Source organism: Schistosoma mansoni, chromosome 2 (assembly GCF_000237925.1).
Source record: "Schistosoma mansoni strain Puerto Rico chromosome 2, complete genome".
Taxonomy (NCBI): Eukaryota; Metazoa; Platyhelminthes; class Trematoda; order Strigeidida; family Schistosomatidae; genus Schistosoma; species Schistosoma mansoni.
The window spans coordinates 14,253,831-14,277,096 of NC_031496.1; the positions used below are offsets into that span (position 1 = coordinate 14,253,831).

At 32.5% G+C, this 23,266-nt stretch overlaps 1 protein-coding gene across 1 annotated transcript in view; it reads left to right on the forward strand.

Annotated features, from left to right (window-relative positions):
• Positions 1–23,266, forward strand: part of Smp_148460 (putative neurofibromin) — a gene marked incomplete at both ends in the record, with an annotated part of 92,036 nt that overhangs the window by 20,737 nt on the left and 48,033 nt on the right. Inside the window, 12 exons of the mRNA XM_018795782.1 lie at positions 1,033–1,217; positions 2,539–2,679; positions 3,295–3,467; positions 4,269–4,371; positions 4,692–4,898; positions 6,374–6,494; positions 8,491–8,817; positions 14,269–14,374; positions 18,102–18,156; positions 19,150–19,366; positions 21,400–21,560; positions 22,486–22,697. Coding sequence (XP_018650060.1) covers positions 1,033–1,217; positions 2,539–2,679; positions 3,295–3,467; positions 4,269–4,371; positions 4,692–4,898; positions 6,374–6,494; positions 8,491–8,817; positions 14,269–14,374; positions 18,102–18,156; positions 19,150–19,366; positions 21,400–21,560; positions 22,486–22,697 — 2,008 coding nt within the window. The remainder of the gene's footprint in view (positions 1–1,032; positions 1,218–2,538; positions 2,680–3,294; positions 3,468–4,268; positions 4,372–4,691; positions 4,899–6,373; positions 6,495–8,490; positions 8,818–14,268; positions 14,375–18,101; positions 18,157–19,149; positions 19,367–21,399; positions 21,561–22,485; positions 22,698–23,266) is intronic.

Below are 23,266 nucleotides of genomic sequence, written 5' to 3' on the forward strand. Positions count from 1 at the left end.
TCATATGGGTTGAATCAGTCTGTAATAGGATGAGCTTGGCTAATTTTTCAATATATCAACCGTGACTGTTAGCTAATTGGTGTCGAACCTGAAAACGGTTATTGTGAATAAATAGTGTATTGAAAATACAATAATAATAAAAAGCTTTTTACACAATGTATGGATCTATTGAATTAACGTACAGGTTTTACTATCCGTGAATAGAAACAGCAATGACATATAAATTATTTCATATAACTAAAAGCATATGTCTTTTCAAACCCTTATAAGGAGATGATTAGTTTATTCGCAATCTCACACTGTTCCTGGTCAGGGTTTAAACTTAGGATTATGATTAAGGATTTTACGGTTAAGGTTGATCCGCCTGTTGTGTCATCGACATAGAAAGGATTGAGCTGTCGATATGTTGAACCCTATCATTTTACTTTATGGTGACATAAAAGAATTTTTTGTCATTATTTTAAATATTCTGAGCACCATACAAAGATACTGATACTGCTCGTTTTTTATAAGATAGAAAACCATTCGTTTCTTAATTTTCCAGAAATTTGAAAATCGTCTTCTTAATTCCGTTTGTCTCGTCTCTATACTTTCCTTTATTCATTAAGTATAATCGTATATTGTGATATATTTCCTAATTGATCGAATAATAAATCTTTCTTTTAGTTAGTTATATACCCAATGTATTTTTATAATACTTTTGATAACTTTATCAGATAGTGGTGGTAATTTTTTTCAAAATGCAATTAAAATGAGCTCACATGGAAAACGTACTATTCTATAGGTTATAGTTCCTTTGAAATCCCACTATATATTACATAAATTCAAAAATCTGGAACTCAGACAAGTTTACGAAATGTCATCATTAAAACAGTTTCCACTGTAGGCCATAAATTTGGTTTTCAGAGAAATAAAATATGTGTAAAGTTGATAGCTTAAGTGGTAAAATATTCACTGTCTAGACCATTTTCTTCCATTACTTTTACTTACATTTTATGTTTGTCTAATGAGATTTCTTTCCGGTTTTTTAAGTCCACAACTTTTGTACAGTATTGCTCAAAAATTAATCAATCGTAATATACCTAATTCATGTGATGTTTTAAAATGGTTAAGAGAGATTCTTGTCTGTCGTATAAAGTTTCTTCAACAACATTGTGATTATGCAAATCTACCAGGATGTTGTACACGGGGACTGTTGACATCTAATATGCCAGTTAGTGGGGATGTTAATATAACTACAAACACAAATACCACAGGTGTAACTAGTTTTATCACAACAGCGACGACAACAACGGCAACGACTGGATATAGCTTATCTACTGCTACAAATTGTACGCAAACAAATACAAATTCAGGTAAGCCACATTAATTTATGAATTCATATCTTTTTTTAATTTTTTTTATTGTCTTCTGTTTATAAAGGACAGTCATTACAGTGTAACTAATATCTTAATGTTTAGTTTCTATACTGATCTATTTCTTCCTGATGAGTAATGACTCTTAAGTATAAACTGAGACATTATCTGACGAGGTGATAAAAACGTTATGCTGACCTCAGTTTCTAATAATGTTACACAATATCTGTCTCTATGTTCACAACTGTAATTCCTTTTCCCGATTCATATGCCTTATGTGAGTTTTAAGTATTTTACTTTGTTGATTATTCTATTTTTATAGTTGTTATTACGTGACTGTCAATATCGATTATCCAATAACTATGTTTTATAAAGTTTCCTTTTTTGAAATATTCACATTGTTTAGCATAGAAATATTCAACTGTCCGAACCCTTCTTATAATTCCTCCGTATTTGTTCCTCTTTTTTTAATAATATTCAGTGATCAAAACTTTTCTGATATTATGATATAAACTATGTACACTATTTTTAAGTAATAAATTATTTTGTAGGCTGTAAGAAGCTGGAAAGAATCCATGAAATCAATGAATTTATATTAATTTACTACGATCCTTATAGTCTCTTTACCATCATGTTATTGATCAAGAACTTCTGGGAGTATACACAATGAGTTAAATTTTTTTCTCAAGATAAACAACATCATTCAATAGATATCTGATTTAAATTCAAATAGACAGAAAAATGAACTGCTATGTCGGCAAAAACAGATTTCCTTGGGTTGTGTTGGGTCCCTTGTAATCGGGCCGTAATGATAGGAAAGCAGTTGTGTGATTTCTCTTTAGTCTGATTATCGATTAGTTCGTCTATTTTGCCAGTGGGAGCGCTGGCTTTTTACTTGTTGGTAAATCGGCCAAAATAGAATCAGAGTATTAATGCTTTTAATCTCCGAGCTCCTTCTAACCCAGTGGACAATCAAAGGGCAAAGAAAACACTTTGTTCAGCTTCTTTTTTAGTAACAACAAACTTTAATAATTCGTAGTTCATATTCACGTCTTTAAAATACATCTTTTATTTTATCTAGATATGAGTTATACAGATGGTGGCGTGTATATTGGACCAGCGCCTTCTTCAAAGACGAATTCTCAAAATACTTCATGTTTAAGCCCATTTCTAGGGCCATTAGGAATTAATCCAAAACGAAATCAAATGGCTCTTATTAAACTAGAAACAGTATTTTTTACTTACCTATGGTCACTGGATTTAGAGGCTGTTTTGACTTCAATGTCTTGTTTTCGTCTGTTGTGTCAAGAAGCTGAACTTTGGAGTAATGCTGCAACTTTAGCGACAATCACTTACGTTCCAGATAACGAGTTTGTACAGTGTTCTGATTGTGAATGTTATTTGGTTAATCCCAATTTATCTGCTCCTTCTTCCACAGAAACATCAGATTGGGCAGAGACTTCTGTATTGACAACAAATTCACACCATAGTGATTTGGTCCGAAAGTCACCTCCACCTACAGTTAGCTATAAACTCGCAGTTTCGTCAGCTTCATCTAGTAGTACTCCACCTGAAAGTACATGTGTACGCTTCCAAAACTCTTCAACACTATATGATAATGACTCCCGAACTCGTCCTAATATTCCAGGATCGTGTATTGCCTTATGCAATTGTGGGTGTCCTCTTTGCACTCCAGTGAGCTATCTACCAGTATACACAAATGTTGCTAGTAATCCTGCTGTTTCCCGGTCTGTCCACGACTCCAGCTCTCATTCTAGTTTTAGTACCTCACTAAATTCAGACAGTAATCCAACATTTTGTTCTGAATATTCTGATGATAGTACAACAAATTTTTCTACTCAAACATCGATCAAAGTTATAAATCCTATTCTCCATACAACCAGTCCATCTGACAAGTCATGTTCATGGTCGTTACCAGCCCAGTGGGCTTTTACTGACTTCCGTCTTCCAGATCTTCTACCTGTTTACAATGTGTATGCTGAGATTGCTGATCACAGTCGTTCAATTGTCACTACAGGACGTGCACACTTACAAAAACAAATTCTAGCTTTATTAAGAAAAATAAATCATCAAACCCAAGGAAATAAACTTGTAAGTTTTGTAACCGGTCCTACTATATATCTGTTATGGTCTGTTATCACACAGCCAATCTAAAGATTTTAATACGTAAATAATTGATATTTAACTTACCTCTTCTTTTTAGTGTTTGGAGAGACCGACTTGACCAACTTGATTTATTAATGATAAATATATTTTTTTGATGAAAGTTCTTCTTTCATTTATAAGGTAGAAGTAAAGCCTTATACATAAATTTCTTGAGTTTATTTCCATCGTGACAATTATCAAAAATATTTTACGATGACTGAATATTTTCTATGTAAATAGCAGTCTCGATTCACCTTATATATTTGGTCAATCAGTTTGTCAGAATTTCAATCTTCTGAAATGTATTTAGCTGAGTTCCGGTAATTAACTTCATGAGTGAAGAAAGTCTACAAAAATAAACAGTCAATATAAGTTGTTAATAAATAAATAAGAAAAACCAAATAATTGGTAATAGTTTTAAATTTCATATTGTTGAGCTTCCACTAAATTCAGTCTACTGTAAACCTCTAATTATCTTCACTTTGCTACTCTGTAATTTTTAACTACAGATTTTAAGGAAGATAATCACCAAGTCACTGACTGTATGCATAAGAATGCAAGTCATAAATTTTATAGATTCGAACAAAGTTTGACTTACTTTTAGGCTAAAAGTACGAGCTAGATGTATGTAACATTCACTTTTTTAATCGTATTATTTTGAAAAATGGATACTTACAGTCCTATAGTTTTATAAATATGCTTTTGTATTACTTTTCTAATACTTAAATATTTTTCATTTGCATACAGGCCTGGGAACATACTTATATGATTTGGCTAAGAAGTACAAAATTTCTAATAAATTATCCTAAATCAAAAGCTTCCGTTCCATCAAACGGAACTGAAGACTCTTGTTATGATACCACTTCTAATTCAGCCAATAATACTTCAGTGAACGGATTTTCATCTGCATCACTGGGTAATTCTGCATCTATACCTAGTGGTCTAGACTCTATATCTAATCAAGTGGATACGGCTGTGTCTGGAATGAATATAGATGGATTTTCTTCTGCCCAAGGTAATTCATTGAAATATTATTTATTTGAAATAATTTATTTACTTTAGGTTCTACCGGGATGCTTCTTACAATAGCAAATAATACTGGTGGAGTTTCTGTGTCAAGCACGTCTACTGGAACTAGTTCATTTGTCTCTGGAAGTGCTATAAGTTCAGGTGCAAGTCGTTATTTGGCTGTTAAACGTCGTGTCAGTCAACAATCGCCAGTAAATGACCATGAAATTGAAGATGTACTAAATGAATGGGCAAATATGACTGGATTTCTATGTGCATTAGGTTCTGTAGCACTTAATATACCACCATTACCTCAAGGATCTTCTTCACTTTCTTCACAAATAGCTTCATCGGGTTATTCTTGTGTATGTTTAATGTGTTTTTGATCACTTGACCCATAGTTTTTTCTTTTTTATTACATGTTTGCTTGAAAAGACTATTGTCATTTGTTTTGAAGTACGTTGCGGTGTGTGAGCTTTTTTTAATACTGTTATTATTAGAATGACAGAATTCACAAACTATATTATAAGCTTAAATCTCCCATTATTTTGGTCACTATAGTATTACAAGTCTTTTTCGACACTATTTGAAATATTGTTTACAAGTCGCTCAAATTTCTACTGAATATTAGTTGTTATTTATCATCAAAACACCCTGTCACAGATTTCTTGCTACACTTTACTCAGTACTAATTAAACTTAAATGAGCTTTAAAAAGTTTTATACTACTGTAGCTACTTAGAATATCTCCGACTATACACGAATGAATAATGTATGTTGAAGCATTTTATGACATATTATTTCCTTTTAATTCATTAGCAAATTTTATGGACGTAAAGTCTGTTGACAAAAATGTTTGATTTTATTTCATTGATTATTATTATTATTCGATTTGCATACGTACCAGGTTTTACGCTGCGACTAACTGACTGGCTGATTATTATTCTACATAGTGTTTTGTTACTAAATATACTAACTTGTAATCATTTGCATCAGAGGATAGTTAAGTTATGATAAAACAACACTTTTATTTTCACTTCGTTTATAATTCGTGTAAATAGTGTACCTTTATATACTGTATATCGATAAAAATAAGATATATATAAAAGAAACATTTTCTTGAAGAAAATGCTACCTGACATGTATGTCTTTTTTCTAAGTTCGTTTACTTTCTCCATGATCAATTAGGATATTTGAATACCAAAATATAGTAGAATTATATATATATATATATATATATATATATATATATATCACAAACTATGATCCACTAGCGTACTGTCTAAAGTATGGGGACTGTGAACGGTTGTTCTGTTCAAGTTGAGGGTGCTTCAATAGCTTGTGCTTACAACGAAGTCGATATGTGAGACAGTAACTCATTAATGGGACCAAAAGAGTGTCTCTTAGTATTTTAATTTTTATGAATTAAAAAAATATAAAATGATTAATTGCAATATATCACTCTCAGCATGAGACGTGAAGGTTTTGAACTCGATCTTGCGTTAATTTACAAGTGCACATTATTAGAGGAGTGCCTGACGAGAATTTGACATCTTTCTAGTCCTGTTTGTGTTTTTTAAATGATTCTTCAGTTAATTTAAGCTTGTGATTGAAATTGTCCATTTGATTAGGGCTATGCTAGATGATCACAAAATAAATTTACTTATTTACAGGACCAAACCAAAACCAAACCTCAACAAATTCACTGCCCTCATTATCATTATTGTTCTCAGCATTTATTAGATCATGTACATCAACATTTTGATCCTAATTGTTTACGTGCAAACTATTTCCTACAGTCTCGTACAAATTTCAATAAAAGTACTAGTGATGTTGATCAAACAGATGAATCTCATAAATGTCATTCATTTCATGGCACCTGTCTTAGTGAATTAACTGCTGCGAGACGTCTTTCACTTGTTCAGTCTAGTTTAAATCAAGATAACCAATTCTCACCTGTTGCTCAGTAAGTGTTATTTATTTGTTTGTTTGATCATGTTACGGTTCAAAGTTTGATAGATCTTCCCTTATTTATAACAATACAGTATAGCTGAATTACATTTCTACGTTACCATGTTCTGTAATCAAAAATCAGAAGTCCAGTTTATTACTATTAAGGTGTCTATTACTGCTAAGACAATCAACTTACATATTCATTCACCGTTAATGAAGAATAATGTATAAAAGGGACCTAATCAGAATGATTAATTTTATCGGTAAACTGATGGCTTTTTCGAATTGTTTTTGACCAGCTCACTATCATTAACAAAAATTCAGTTTTATCTATTACTGTATACTTGCTAATAACTTGTATAAAAATTTCCAGCATAATTTTTAAGTACTAGGAAATTTACTTGATTTACAACAGGAGTTTAACTTAAAAGTACCGGTAAGGGTTGTTTTTCAGTCAAACACAACCACAGCCAAATGGTATTTAACAACTCGATTGAGGATCCTTCAACAACAGAGAGAGGGTATGAATGCATTCTCACAACCCCTAACCTCACTTATAAATGGTAAGAATAGCCAGTTAGTTATGAGACAGATTAAAAATTTAGTAAAGATTCAAAGTTTGTGTATAAATTTGGTATCTCGTTAAAACCAATGGATCTGTGTTAAATAGAGGATGGGGATGATGGGAAACGATAGTGAAATGTGTAGTACGCCCATAAACTTTGGTGTTCAAATATAACATTTTTGCGTAAATAATATACACAATTAATAACAATCATAGAAATTAAAGCCTGAGATTCATATGTTCGCAATTATTAGAATGACTTGAGAATTCTTCTCTAATTTTATTGACTCTTTACCAATATTTTTAAATAGTATTAGGTCATATATTTTCTTTTTTATATGTGCTTATTGATTGTATTTCGTGATAGACTCTCCAAAATAGTATAGTTTCAGTTTAAGGGCAAATTGTACTGATATAATAAAAACATTCAGAAATTAATTAATTATCAGATAATTCGTTCATCCAAATAATCGCATTTGTTGATTCTATACATTGTAATGTTAATTTTATACAATGAAAAATAAGAACGTAATATATTCATGAAGCATAACTTCCTAATTTAATAGGTGAAATTTGATTTTAGAATCAAGTTATGAATACATTCGACTGATTTTGAAGTGGAGCAGTGATTTGATTGTCGAAGCATTTAACTTTCATTCATTAACAAATAAGTTTGAACTAGCTCTGCCTATCTCAGTTAAGTCCGAAGAGTATTATTGCCAAATTCTCACATAAAATGTATCGATTAAAGCTGAATACATAAATGTGAACTTCCCTGAGTTTGATTGTTGAGGAAAATATATTATGTTAGTAATTGGACACACATTTTTAAGTTTATTATTATGTTCTCGATATAATATGTAATTCTAGAATCATAAGCTAAAATAGATGGCGGCCAGCAGTGTAATCCAGGACGTGCGTTTCGTCCAATTACTGGGGCTCGTCCGTTGTATGTACCTGCATCTCAGATTTCATGGTCACTCCATGACTCCAACCCAGTGCCGTTCACTTCAAATGCCATCGCATTATCTACTTAACTACTTAGTCCAGATAGCCACTAGTTTGTACAATGGATGAAGTTTTAAATCATTTTTGTATTGTTAGTTTGGATCTTCCGCACAGAGTGCATATATGCCAATAAGAGAATGATCAATTGCGGTCCTAAACATCAATGGGAAGATTCAGACAAACAATACAAAAATGAATTAATTCTAGGATTGATATATATTTGAAATGAAGCAAATTCTACCTTCTACTTCATTAGAAAGTTGAATTGAAGTTTACTGAATAACATTGTAGAAATTGATTAATTAACATTTTCTATTTACTATATATTTGTAATTCAATGAAAATCCATTTCACTTTATAATTCAACATATGAACTAAACGCACTTGTTACTTGACTTCCTTTTTCCGTTTTTCTTGTTGCTTTTTTTGTCTACAGGTTTATTGGTAATCTTTTACTGCTTATAAGTTGTCAACATGAGAAATTTGGGCATCAAATACAAAAACATGTTAAAGAATCAATTGGAAATGAATTAAATCCTTTGATTTATCCAATTTTATTCAATCAATTACGTAATCATGTGGATGCATGTTTTTCAGGACAAGGGCAACAACAAGTGGTTGTTACAGAAACCAATACATTATTTATTGAAAATGTCATCTTTATTATGCGTAGTATATTAGATAAACGAACTAAATCGGTTGATCGATTAAGTGATCATTTAGAATTAGTTAGTATAGAAAGTCTTATGTTAAATATTGTTAGGTAAGATTGATTTGTTAATTTGTTTAATTATTAATTTATTTATGTTATATCCATATTGAACGAATTCATGATTTTTTTTAATCTCCTAATGTCGAATAATTTTGATTAGATCTTATACATTAGAGAGAGAGGTTTAACTGATGTAATATTTCACGATCTTTGAAATCAGTCAGTAAGTCAGCTACAACGTGGGACCAGGCACATTTATGCATCGGTCCAAGTTGCCATACTGTTATACTTGTGGCCGAGTGGATGCCTAGTTAATGTGTGACGCGATAAGACCGCCAATCAGGGAGCAGCGAATTATCGATTGGAACAGTGACACGAAACTTGTACGAGCAGTCTAGAGTGCTAACCGGTCCTGCGATCTGCCTAGCCCAGCCAGTTAAGTCCAAAACACCGATAACAGCCTCAGTGGTATGAATCATTGTATTTCAAACATACTGAGTTTATATACCAACCAAACAAACCATATCGACCCATAAAATAGATAATAACATTTGTACAATATTTAGCCGAATGTGGCTGTGAATAGTAATCAATAAACTGATGATAACTCAAGGATCGTATAATAATAGTTCAAAGGTCAAAATAAAGTTGGTGATAAGAGGAAACGAATATGATTAGGTTAATTACAATAGGAAATATACATATTATATTGACCAATAAATAGTCCCCAAAAGTTACCATTCGTAATACTCTTCGGGATACAACACATACCTCGTTAGCACAAGATGAACACCGAGTTCATAGAAATAGTTAATTTAGTGGTGGTAGTATATGAAAGAAAGGCTGTATATAAGGATATAGTACAGGAAGAAAGACAGATATGAAGTAATTTTAATCTCAAGGTTTAAGGGAAGATAAAGAGTGTATACACCCACGCCATTGTGATCGATTCTGAGCCATATCACGTAGAGTCTCCAACCATTGGTTACGATAGTCACGCAGACCCCAACCAAGTAGTATGCATCTACCGACATAGCTCAGACTAGAAGTTAGTGACTTGAAGCACTGATGCCACGTTTTGGTTTTGCCGCCCCTAACTCTTTTCCAACCATCCCCTACACTAGTCAGCATAGCGCGTCTTGGTAATCGGTGTTCAGGCATACGTAACACGTGGCCTAACCATCTCAGTCGATGAAGATTCATGACCTCATCAACTGATTTACCATCACTTCCGAATACTTTGAAATAATTAAATTGAATAAATTCCAAAACATTCTTTTGAATTAACTTTAAAGGAAATGATGAATTTTGTAAACAGTATTTTCATCATTAACGTTAGTTAGGACAGCAGTTAGAAACTCTTTAATAACATTCACACTATATTTGATGTGATATCATCTTCCAAAATTTAAATTTTGAGAACAATCACGTTAACACTATTGACTTGATTGTTTTCATATGTTGCATGCTTTTCATCTTTCATGTTACCGTATAACTTGACGTGCTCTCCACATAATTATGTGCTTCTGAAGCAGATATTATATTTATAAAAATGGATCTTGTATCCTATCAAAATTTAAAGTAATATATTTCTCAATAGCTCACTAGTTCAACATACAACTTCTCTATAGTATTTATCCTTTATGTTATAGAAATGTGAAATAGTATATCTAACCTAATTATAGTCTTTTTTATTGATATTTGTATGCTTTCTTTTCAACTACTATATATTATATCGTTTTACAAAACAACAGTAATAGTCAGCTAACTATAAGTGTATTGGTAAATTTCCAAGCTAATGATATAGAAAATATATATGATTGAAGCTATGTTAATCATAGTCTCCTTAACTTGTAGTGCAATCTGAAAAAAAACCGAATTGTAGTACTTCATACATATATTACACAATTATTTCAGTCGTTCTTAATCTACTACTAGCTTATAGTAAATAATTAATCAAATTTCTTTATTTTACAAAATTCGTTTATACAGTATGGAATTTTGGCATTGTTTAGCAAAAACAATATTACACTTTAAAGATTATTTGTAAATCGTTTTTCAAATTTCAATAATTAGTATTATGTTTGTCTGTTCAAATTAACTGAATTTGTATTTCCTTAAGAGGTAATAGACTTTCTTGTGTATATAACATAAATAACAAGATTTCTGGTATTCATTTTTATCATAAAGATTTAGCATATAGGAGTTATGCGATATTCTTTTCAGTATTAGGGAAATATATGCAAGAAGAAAATCAGACTGCTCGACAAAAAACGGAAAAGGAATTTTCATTGGTCGCTTAATTTTATTCAGTTAATTAAATATTCTTCACCTTTTATCACCTATACAAGGCGAGTCAATAAACCAATGTTCATAGTCTGATATCTAATAAAGGAAAAAGATGTTCTGTACACGTCAACATTACTTTAATGTTACGGTATGTCATACACACACCTTGTTTTGTCATTCCCCATTCACCGATAGTGTGGTGTGGGTTACTTATATCCATATAAGTAGTATATGGTGATGGTCAGACATAGAATGTATTTTGGCAGAAGACCGATAAGGAAAGAACAGGAACGAAGCGCGATCGTTGTGAAAATGCATAAACAATGAAATCAGAAAAGATGGATTGATATTTACAGAGGGAACAATCACGATTGAGACAATTGATTGTTATTTTGGCAAATTAACTGTCTACTGTATGGTTGTCAGATTTTAGTGAGATAGTCTGTAATGTAGCTTAGTCGATTGTCCTCACCCGTGCTCGCATTCACTACAATAGCAATATAATTGAGTTTAAACTATTAATTAACAACTTTATATCCAATGCCTTCTCGGCTAAACCTCCTGCTTCTGTCTGGGCACCAGAGCAGTATTACAATCCCTGACTGGTTGAAAATTGAATGCTACAACCGAATATGAATACTGAAACAGTATTTCTGAAACCACGTGCACCGTTCAAACTGTCTTTCTTCAACGTTGTCACGCTAATGCAGATTGGGCAACAGATGATGTTGGCCGTGTCTTTAGAAAGTCTTAATATCGATGTGAAACCTGAATTTAAGACTCTAGTGAAGTACTACGGATTCACTCTCCATCTGTCGCTTCGAAAAACTTGTTTCACGTGTGTTAATCCGGGGACCCTGTGGCATCTCTGTCTGGTTTTGCTGACCCTGATGTCGCACTAAGCTCTAGAGCTTAGGCAGCACTGATCAATTTGATTCCCATCAACAGTCGGTTATGTGGTGTTAGATCAGAAAGCTTCATCAAAGTGCGAAGAAATCGGTGTGAGAAACGACATCTTTTCGTCTTCTCCACCTATGCTCCGACAAATTACAACCCGGATGCAACCAAGTATGAGCTTTATCACTGGTTAAAAGTGTGTTGGACAGATATTATAATAATGGCTGGAGACTTGAATGTTCAGGTTGAGCATCCTGGCACAGGAGAAAGTTCTTTAGGTGGTTGATGGGGACTTTTTAGTCGCAAGTCAGATAACGGTGACCTTCTGCTACAACTGTGCTCAGACTACAACCTGTTTCTGGCTAGCACTAACTATCGGCACAGTCATCACCGATTTGTTTCCTGGAGTCTTCGTTCTGTATCTCATGCCTGGACTCAGATTGATCACAACGCGATCAGCCACCGCTGGCGTGGTTGTATGCAGGACTGCCGCTTCTTTTGGAGTACCTAAATGGACTCTAATCATGTCCTTGTTTGAGCTGATCTTAACTTACTTTTCAGTGGCCAATAAATTCAACATCCTAAAAAGATAGATGTCAGTAAATTGGTTGCAGCTCCTGTTACAACTGAATATCAAACCAAGCTAGGTTCAAGGCTAGCTAAGATCCCATCGAAAAGTATAGATGATCATTGATTGTAATTGCATGATGCTATGAAAATGGCGAGTGAAGTTGCTTGCGGCTTATGAGCACTGAGTTTCTTTAGACTCCTTACAATTCATCGAAGCCTGTGGGTCTACTCCGGGTGACCGTGAGTTTCACCACAAACGAAGGCTGTTACGTAATGAAATTGGGCAAAGCTTGCGTAAAGACTGAGAAGGCTGATGGTGAGGGTGCGCCGATGAGTTGGAAGCAGCAGTTGCATCCGATAACTGCTGGAAGCTCTTTCAACTCATCCAAGCCACTGGCAGCATGAAGTCTAATGTGAGTGAAACAATCTGTGAGGATGACGAGGTGCCAATCAATAACAACAATCGTCGTGTTGGACGCTGTGCAGTTTTTTGAGGAGCAGTTCAACTGGTCTGCTGCTCCGACAACATCGATCGGATTGTCCTGCCCTCTATGGCCTGTGACGATTGATCCACCTAACGAGACGGAATCCCACAAGGAACTTCAACTCTTGAAACGATATAAATCATCAGACCCTTTGTACTTATATTTATGTGTCCAAATAAATAAATAAATAAACTTTGAAACTGTGTTAAACAAGTTAGGAGAGTGAAGTGGTTTCAATGAACTTAATAAATGAAGTATTTATTGTTCTAGCCATTATGTGAAACTAGCACTGCGCTTAACAAACTTAGCACACGTCGTCTCATGTTATTGAGGAGCTTAGAAACTGCTTTGGTGAAAGTTGAAAATCGTAGTTACAGATCAATAAATTTTTAATATAGTTAGAAATAATTAAACTGACTAATTTGTGAATTTGACATATGGCTAAACCCTTCCAGTAACCTCACTCCATATTCGTGGTTTTTTATATTAAACATAATTAGAAAGTTCGCTAAATAGTCAAATCAAACAGTCATATAGGAGATATCATTGTTTTATAGTTGAAATTCCATGAACATACTCATGATATATATAAATTTTAGTTGGCTAAAATTCAGAGTTTCTCTTAGCTGCAACTTTATACTTTCGATTTCTAAGGCTTCTATCAAAGACAGGAAGATACTGTAACTGTCTTGGAGTAAGCTTATGATAGCATCTTACTGAGCGAAAATATTTTCATATAACTTGGGTAAAAACCTAGCACGTTAAACTTCTATATTCTGTGCTTTCTTTAGGAACAGGTCTCTGTATATAGCATTTTGACATATGTAACAGAATATCAAGAGATTTGTCAGTTTTAATTGCGTAGGCAGGTACACCAATATTCATGAACCAATTTTTGATGAAACATCGTTAAGCATTATTACATTAATAAGTATTATTGTATGTTACTCTGTTATGATACCAACTTGTTTATCATTATGGAAAGTACGGTGATACCCCATATTATATGCAAAAAATGGACGCTATTGTTAGATCAAACTGGGTGTCTACATAATCCTTTTGCCTTTGCCATGGATACGCCACTCGCATGTGAATAATTAAACCAGAATACATGTTTACAGCTACACAATATGCTATGGGATGTATGTATTTTTATGGCCCGTTTTTGTTAATAATATCGCTGTCAACATTATAACTTTTCTTTCCTTTAATACATTAAGTACACTAAAGTTTATTTCTTAACTTATAATTCTTTTTGTAGGTATGTTCGTCACTTGGAATGCGTACATTCTCTTCAAATAAAGATTAAAGTTTGTCAATTAGTACAGAAAATGATGGCCAGACGTGAAGATTTAGCATTTAGACAGGTTTGCTTTAACTGATTTAGTATAACTTTTCTTGAAGTGTATGTGAAGTATTAACAATTTTGCGATTTTTGAGTAAATAATAAGGTAAAAAGTAATCTTGTTCTTATGTGGCGTGCGTTATAAGTAGTATGTAGCAACAGTCAGAAATGGAATGCTTATCAGCAAAAGAGTGAAATAAAGAGAAGAGGAAGGAAAGCAGAAAAAATCAAAATAACAACAAGATTGAGAGAATAATGAAGTATCTAAAGGACAAGTGAAGGAAAATATGCAAATGTTGTATTTAATATATGATTTTCATATTTTATAAAAGCACTGTGCGATTTCGCAATAAGTAATAAATTGGTTTTCCTCACCAATGTCTTCGTTCACTACACTTACTTCGGTAATCGTATAAAAAATATTTGATGTTCATTCGAATGTTAATATGGATAAGCTGAATCTTCCATAAATATTAATCTAACTCATCTCTTGTCCACATTAAATCTCTTGTATTATAAATAACACAATAATCTACTAATGCATACTACAAATTATTATTTAGTATTTTCATGGTCGAACATTTTACTCTTATTAACGAGAATAATTGGCAATCCTAAACTAAGGCAAGTCTGTGAAGGTAGTCACAAATCAGGCAAAACATTTTTTAACTTCAGTACGTCTTTTAACTCCCATAATTTTCTTCTTTCTGCCTTGCTTGATACTACAACACTCAATGGTGTTCATAACTTTCAATTACTTATAGCTTATTCTAAACACTTTCAGGTTATTTTTATCTCATTTTCACTTAACCCCCCAAGAACCCACGCATTTGTTGTTTCCTGAGAGAGAGCTAAAAAGCGCAAAACACTTTTTTTCTAACTGTTGAACGTTTGTTGCCTTTTTTGTTTTTATCAATGTTTTTGAAATAAGAAAAGAAAACAGTTTAGTGTAATAACCCAACTTTGTTAATCACTATTTTCCACTATTGAATGCATAAATAGGCCGATGTATTTTATTATCCTCCTGTTTTACCATTTGAAAGTTACAGATAAAGCGATTTACATTTGATACAAATATATTTTGCCTAAAACTCTTTCATATAAGCCTCAACAACTTCACCGTTTTAAAGTTAATGTTTAACCTTGACATACATGTCTGGTCAGGTCGATTTAGCTTTAGTTTTAAAACAACTATATGATTATCTAATTAGTGGGACTTGAATAGTTATTTTCATTTTACTGTGAATTGTAATACAGTTGATAGACGATTAAATCTTTTCGACATTGGAATTACAGTTCATTTATAAGTTAGCACTTGGGTCATGTTTAGAAAGATTTCTCAGTTTTCTAAAATGTCATATAATGCTTGAAACAATAAGCAAAGACGATGATGAAGTTTGAAATAGAACATACATAGCTTATATGTATTAGGTGTAAATTAACTATCGCCATTTGGTATGACTACTCTTACGACCACTACACCATTGCATAGACTAAAAGTTTTAACTTGTCATACATTCGTTATTGTTTGTATAAGAATCTGAGTCAATATTTATCATTCAGTTCATTTAATAACTTTTCTCACAGGTATTCCGTTAATTTTCAATCGTACCTGAATAAAATATCATAGTAATTATTCCCATTTATTTATCGCAACTGATAACTTCGAAAAATATTCACTTAATTGTTACTTCTTTAATTACTAGACATAAACATGCACTTCATTTACATGTGGTCATTTAACAAACTGCCTAAATTTATTATGATGAAAGTCATCTTTTGGAATAAAGCATCATCTTATCAGTTAATAAAAATCAATTTAATTTATTGTAAAACAGAAACTAACCAACTTTGTATGGTTGCTTCAAACCGTAATGAATCTCATCTTCAGAATAATTTTACAAAAATCTGACTACTTGGAAGCGTCATCGAGCGGATTATACAATTTTCTTATAATATGGGATAGTTTTGCTATTATCATAAGACGATGGAAATCCATTATAGATAAATGGAAAGAGATCTCAATATATCAGGGTAACCGCTCTTCTAATATTTAGTTATATGTATTTCAAAAATGAACATCAACTCCTTAATACAAATCAGACACATTGGTAGTGAGTGCCGTTTATTATTCTCGTTTTCAAAGGTTATGTATGCAAATGATAAGAGACTATTAAATAATTCTTCGTTGCCAAAATAACTATAGAAATACCATTTACCGACCAATCAATATACAAACTAATTTTTCAGGATGGTATTTAGCTCAGATGTGCATTATTCCATCCTCTCATGTTTTAACGTGTCACTAAGCCATCAACCCAAATCTTAATCTAACCAAAGAATAATTAGTTGTCCAATTTCCAGATCACGTGAACAACTACATATCAGTATGAATTAGACATTTAAAATTTATTTGTGAAAATGTGTTTACAAAATAAATCATAAAATCTCGGCTTTTGTTGTGTTGTATACAAGTGTAAAAGGGCGTATACTAAGGTTTATTGAAGCCTTAGTCATACGAAAATTCAAACCCCCTTTGTGTATTCAAAAAACAGTTCGTTCTCACTTTAAACCTACCATGGTAATATTAGCTTATTATCCAGAGTCATTAGGTGTCAAATTGTTTTCACATTATTTTTTATTGTTATTATCCTTGTCTATTCTTACCCCCATTTCCAGTCTAGTTGACCTTTTATTTTTTATATATAAATGTTCTTAACAAGTATATGTGTGATCAGATTGTTCGAAATGTATTGAGCTAATATCTCACTACATAGTTCTGATAATCTTCGTCTTCTTATTACATTATCGAAATTTATCAAAGGGACTAATTGCTTTAAATCATAAAATCACTAAACAAACTTTAGAAATCTGTCTTTTATTTTAACTACTTTTTATTTTAAATCTATCCTCACCTATAGTTTTTGAAATGTTATGTGGAACTTTATCAAATCTAATATAACTAACTTAGGAAATAGGAGGAGAGATTCTTTTACGGAGTGTTTTATGTTTTTACCGTGTAATGAATATAATTGACTAGAATAAATAATTCAATAATTCCTTGATTTCTGTACGAATAATGTTTTCTTTGATCTTGACTATTCATTTATTATTATTGAAAATTACTCTTTCAAACATTAATATCGCTTTGTGATACATGAAAATGATTTTTTCTTCAAATACGCAAACGTGAATGAACTGTATGCATGACCAAATTTATAAATAATTACTCATCCGATCAAAAAAAGATATCTAAAGACAAAGATGTAGTGTGATAGCATTGCGTTTCTATTTTGAAATCCTAACATTAATCGAATCCATTGAACCGTAATGAAGCTATCATAATTCAATGATCCAAATGTGTCTTACTCCTTCTAGCAATAACATTTTAGTAATAGATGCATCATGTAGTCAACGAATCCTGAAAAACACGACATGTACCGTTTAGATTCCGCTAATGGTCACTATTAATTACAATTTAAATAAATAAATACATCCTTTAGTACAAATTGATATTGTATGTAATACCTAACCTATTAGAGACTTTTGTACTCATTGTCAAATATGAAAATTTAATTAAACCCTGAATCGAGTATTTGTGATACGTTGATCGGGATATTTTGATTTAATAATTACATAACTCTGCTTTTCTATTACATTAAACATAAATCTTTCTTGTACTTCATAGATATATTATACTATTTTTTTGTTACTACGGTCATCATGACTTTTTTGTTTCTATCACCTAGGAAATGAGATTTCGAAATAAATTAGTAGATTACCTTTGTGATTGGATTATGGGCAGTAGCTATCATCTTAATCTTTCCGTACAAACAAATTACTTGGCTAATAATTCAACAGGAACAATAATCACAACAACAATGTCTACTGCTACTACTGTTGCTTCTTGTAATAACAGTAATGTTTCCGGAGTGTTTGGATCATCAAACACCTCAATCGCCAGCTCTCTTACATCAGAATTTAATGAAAATGTTTCCTTGTCTAACTCATCACAAGTGAATCCATCAATTTTCCTCCCATCCGGAGTAGGGATACCCATAAGTCAAAGCCAGAACAATTCTATTGCGATAACAAGTCACAATTCACAATTAGCGTATTCAAACATTGTACCTAGCAGTGGGGTCAGTGGAATGATTACAAACTATGGTGGTATTCATGGTAACATAACTGGTTGTCCGGTTGTTCCATATTGCGGCCCGTTAACGTCAGGAAACTTTGGACTGATGAACTATGGATCCCAAGGTCAGTCATCAGCAAATGCTTGGAATCGATCCAATATCTTGGATTCTAATTGTGCATGGGATAATGCAACACCAAGTTTAGGTATCGGTGTAGGGTTAATTGCTCACGGACAATTTTCTAATAGCCCATTTTCACCCTATTTTAGTACTACAGAGTTAACTAGCTTCAGTAGTATGCCATATGGAAAAGTAAACAATAATCGATTTGTAACTGGTGAGCTAAGTTGTATTGGACAGTCACAACCTTGGAATGTTGCCAAGTCAACTGCTTTGTCGGGAACAACGTTATGTCAAAATTACATATCAACCAGTGGTAATTCTTTATCCACTGTTTCTAGTTCATCTGGATTTAACTATATTAGTGGTCAAATCAATGTAACCAAGTATGGAAGTAATATACCTACATCCAATGTTAGTAGTATATCTTATTCTGGACAATCGTCTGTCGCCAGTACGTGGTCAGGTGCAAGTAGTATTAATTATACTTTGTATACAGGAACGAACACTACTTCAGCTCGTGTACCATCCATCGCAGTCTCTGCTGTCACAACTTTGAGTGTTGGGAGTTATTCTTCCAATGTTCCAAATATTACATCAACTGCGGGTATAGTAGCACAAACTGCCGCTCAGACAAGGGAATTAGATCTAGCATGTATGGAGGCTGTAGCTGCATTACTTCATGGTATGCCATTGCAACCTGAAGAAATTGATCGAGCAGACTTAATGGATGCCAAATCTCATTTGTTTGCGAAGTGAGTCTGCGTTGTTTTTTTTATAAATAACAAGGTTTATCTTCCTATATTTCTAATGAAAACACTAAAACTAGATTCGTAAGCAACTCCAGATGATCTTTATTTTAAGTAAGCTTATCGTTATTTTAATTGCACAATGTTTCTGTTGTTAGAAATTATTTTAAAGGATATATAATTAGTTCTTTCCACTTTTTTTCTGAATGAAATTTGAATTATACCAATCAAATATAAATTTTAAATTTTCCTATTGAGACAACTTGGTATACAAATGTCTATGATTTTTTATCATATCAATGCTATAAAGTTATTTATTTATTTAAACACATAAATATTGGTACAAAGAGGCACCAAATATATATGCGCTACACAAATCTCATTTGATTTGTGTGAGGGCTGTGATACTGCCCAGGAGCCGAAACTGAAGCAGGTGGTTTTCTAAGGGGGTCGCAGCCGGAGCCATTGACCTAAAGGTCTGATCCACAAGGCAGTGGAACATCGTAAGGAGATGCAGTCCCATGGTAGCCGGTGACCAACGATTGATTCATACGCCATTCGTTCCTTCAGGATACTGGAGCTCATGTGAATCATTGGTTTGGAATCAGGGTTTTCCAACTCCCCTAGGTGAACTTTCCGTGTCCACCAACCCGATTAAAGCACCAGACATTCGCTTTTTGTCCTCTCAAGTTTGTAAACAACAGTAATTCCACGAGAAGGCAGTGAGTAGGACTTCCCTGATAGAGGTTATATATGCGTGGCCATGTGAGGGCATTTCGAGAGAGCGAGCGGACTCTCCCCACTCTAGGCCGTACCAGGGCATTTAGGGGCCGCTATAAATTAGGCATCGTAAAACGTTCGTAAAAGTGAATTGTATATTTAGACAAAAGAAAAATGGAGTGAATAAAAAGAAAATAGAAAAAAAGAGTTACAAGTCGTATTATGGAATTTATTTCTAGTTAGTTATTTAAATAAATGTTACTACGTCTGGCTGTTTTTCAACTACTGACTGACAGAAATTTATTGGATTAATAGATACTGTTATATTTTATTCCATATTTAACATTTCTTACCAACGTTATGATTTTTATCAGAAGGGGTTCTAATCTCGCGAGGCGGGATCGTGGATGTGCACTGCTGAGGAGTCCCATAATAGGACGAAACGGCCGTCCAGTGCTTCCAGATTTTCCATGGTGGTCCAGCGTCAATTGACTCATGATCTCAACTCTATAAAAAACATTATGATTTGTTAATTGATAAGAATAAATTTGTAAAACTTGTATAATCAAAATAAAGCTTGTATAATAAGATTATATCATTTTGAGGTTATTAATTTCTCATTGACTCCTAAATGTTCACAACTGGAATACAGTAAATATTTACAGCATTTCGTATAAACATTCATGAAATTTCGGGATGAACGATTTTACAGCAGAAATCTGACACCGAGTTCATAAAAGACAATCGAATAATATATATATATATATATATATATATATATATATATATATATATATATATATATGTCAGCGATTTAAGTTAGACAGTTCTAATATCTTCCCCAGTAATCTGGTTCAAGTTCCTCCAACGCACTAAATAAAATCAGGATTTTCAAAGATATATAACATTAAAAAGGACTTTTAACCGGGACCAGAATAGAATAGAGAAAAACTACATAATTGTTGACAAATAAAAACGCCAAACTACTTCATAATACTTATAAGCTGTTGATAATATATTGTACGAAGTAGGCAAGTATACTCTTCATAGTTTAGTTAATTCCAACAAAATAAATGATGTAGACCAATAGAATCCCATAATTTTGACTAATCAACCTCCACAAATGTAAGTTATAATAATTAATAGTGGTTAATCAAAGATCTCATATAATATGAAATAATATTTCAATACACTTATCTTTCTGGAAAATAAATTGATTATCAAGTCGGAATTTGTTGTGACAAAGTATCTGATATGCCATTTTGATTATAGACAAGCACTGAATTCTTTTCTTTGTTTTCATTTATTTATTAAATTAGATATTTCTCACTTTTTATGAATCTATTAAATGATGTGGCAGATGATCGTGAAAAAGGTGCTGAAATAAGACAAAATCATACAGCTTTACGTAATGTTACAGTTCAAGCAATGTCAAACCTTTTAAATGCTAACATTGAATCTGGATTAGTGCACGCGATAGGTGAGAATTGAATTAGATCTTCCTGCTTTTTGTTCGTTTTACTTAATTTTATAGTATAAAAAATGATTTTAAATCTCTATTTTGTAGTCGCTTCATCAATAATGAATGGATAGCGTTTGATTGATTAAGATCACTCTATGGTGTAAACTGTGGAAATTCTCTAATCGCTACATAGTCATATAACGGTTGCTTAGCTTTGTTTTAAACGATTTCCACATCAGTTTGGTTATGGATTTTAGCCTATAATGATGATAAATGAAAACTTTAGTCTCTTTTATTCATATCATTTACTTCTCAGTAAACCACTTAGAAATTAAAGTGTTAGCAACTTGAAAAGCTATATAACTAAAGTCTTCTAGATTGTCATTGATGTGAATTTGAGTACCATTAATTTTTGAAGTGTTAAACTATACAAAGTTACCGAGCGTCTGAATCATAGAGAAATATATATATATATTGTTGCATTTACTTCCTTATCGAACTGACTCACTCGATTTCTAGATATCACTATAAACATCCAGTAAACAAATTTTCATAGGTTCTGCAATAACTATTTAGTCGTTCAAGAAAAAGTTTTCGAATAATTTCTATGTGGTTCAAAGTTGAAATTTCACAGTTTGTGTAAGTGAAGCTACTTATAGGAGACATCCATCTTCTAGCGGACTTTATTGTCTGTATACAAAAGTTGATATGTTTTTGGTATATTATTTTCTTACAATTATTCAATCGTTTATCTTTATCGAAGCATCACTAGAATGAATAATAAGTATGACGTTTCCACTGATAGTTAACAGGTAAATATCTGTTTATTATCTAATTTGACTCTTCTAATATTCTACGCTACATGTTTATTTGAAAAAAATAGTTTCCCTACTGAACAGTTTAGTTAGTTATATCTCCAACTTAATATTTTAACATGTATTAGGTTTGGGTTATCATAGAGAACCACAAAGTCGAGCTGCATTTATGGAAGTTCTGACAAAAATTTTACAACAAGGCACAGAATTTGAAACTCTTGCAGAAACAGCTTTAGCTGAACGATATGAGCGTTTAGTTGGTTTAGTGACTATGGTTGGTGAAAATGGAGAACTTCCGATAGCTATGGCTCTTACTCAAGTTGTTTCTTGCAATAATATGGTTTGTTGACTTTTTTTCTTGAAATAACTCAATTAACATTGTATCATCTCATTTTTATGCTTTAATCAATCACTTCTATATGTACATTTTTGTAATGATCAGCAATTATAAGAAATTAGCTCTATACTTCAACACGCTTATTGCGTAACACGCATGAAGTTCGATATTTCATTTTATTTATTGTATGGGTTGTGTGAAACATGCCCCAGATTACTTATTTCTTGTTAGTCTGGAAGAAAAATCAAATAAAACATGAGAAAAATCAAACCCAGTGTACGAAACTAAACAATAAAATCCCTTGACTATTTTTGGCATGATTGAAGTGGGTGTGGTCTATTTAGCTGGATTCTCCAGAACTCACTATTAGGGTATTATAGTTGACTAAATTTTGGAACACCAGTGAATATAATACGTTAGAAAGACATTCTACACAACTTACTTAATTTGGTCAGTCGGTGATCAGCAAGTGTGTGTGTGTGCCCGTATAAATCTACAATATGAACTGTTATATAATTTCTTGTGCATACATCAGTTCACATAATTTTTATTAAGCCAGATAGATATAGATA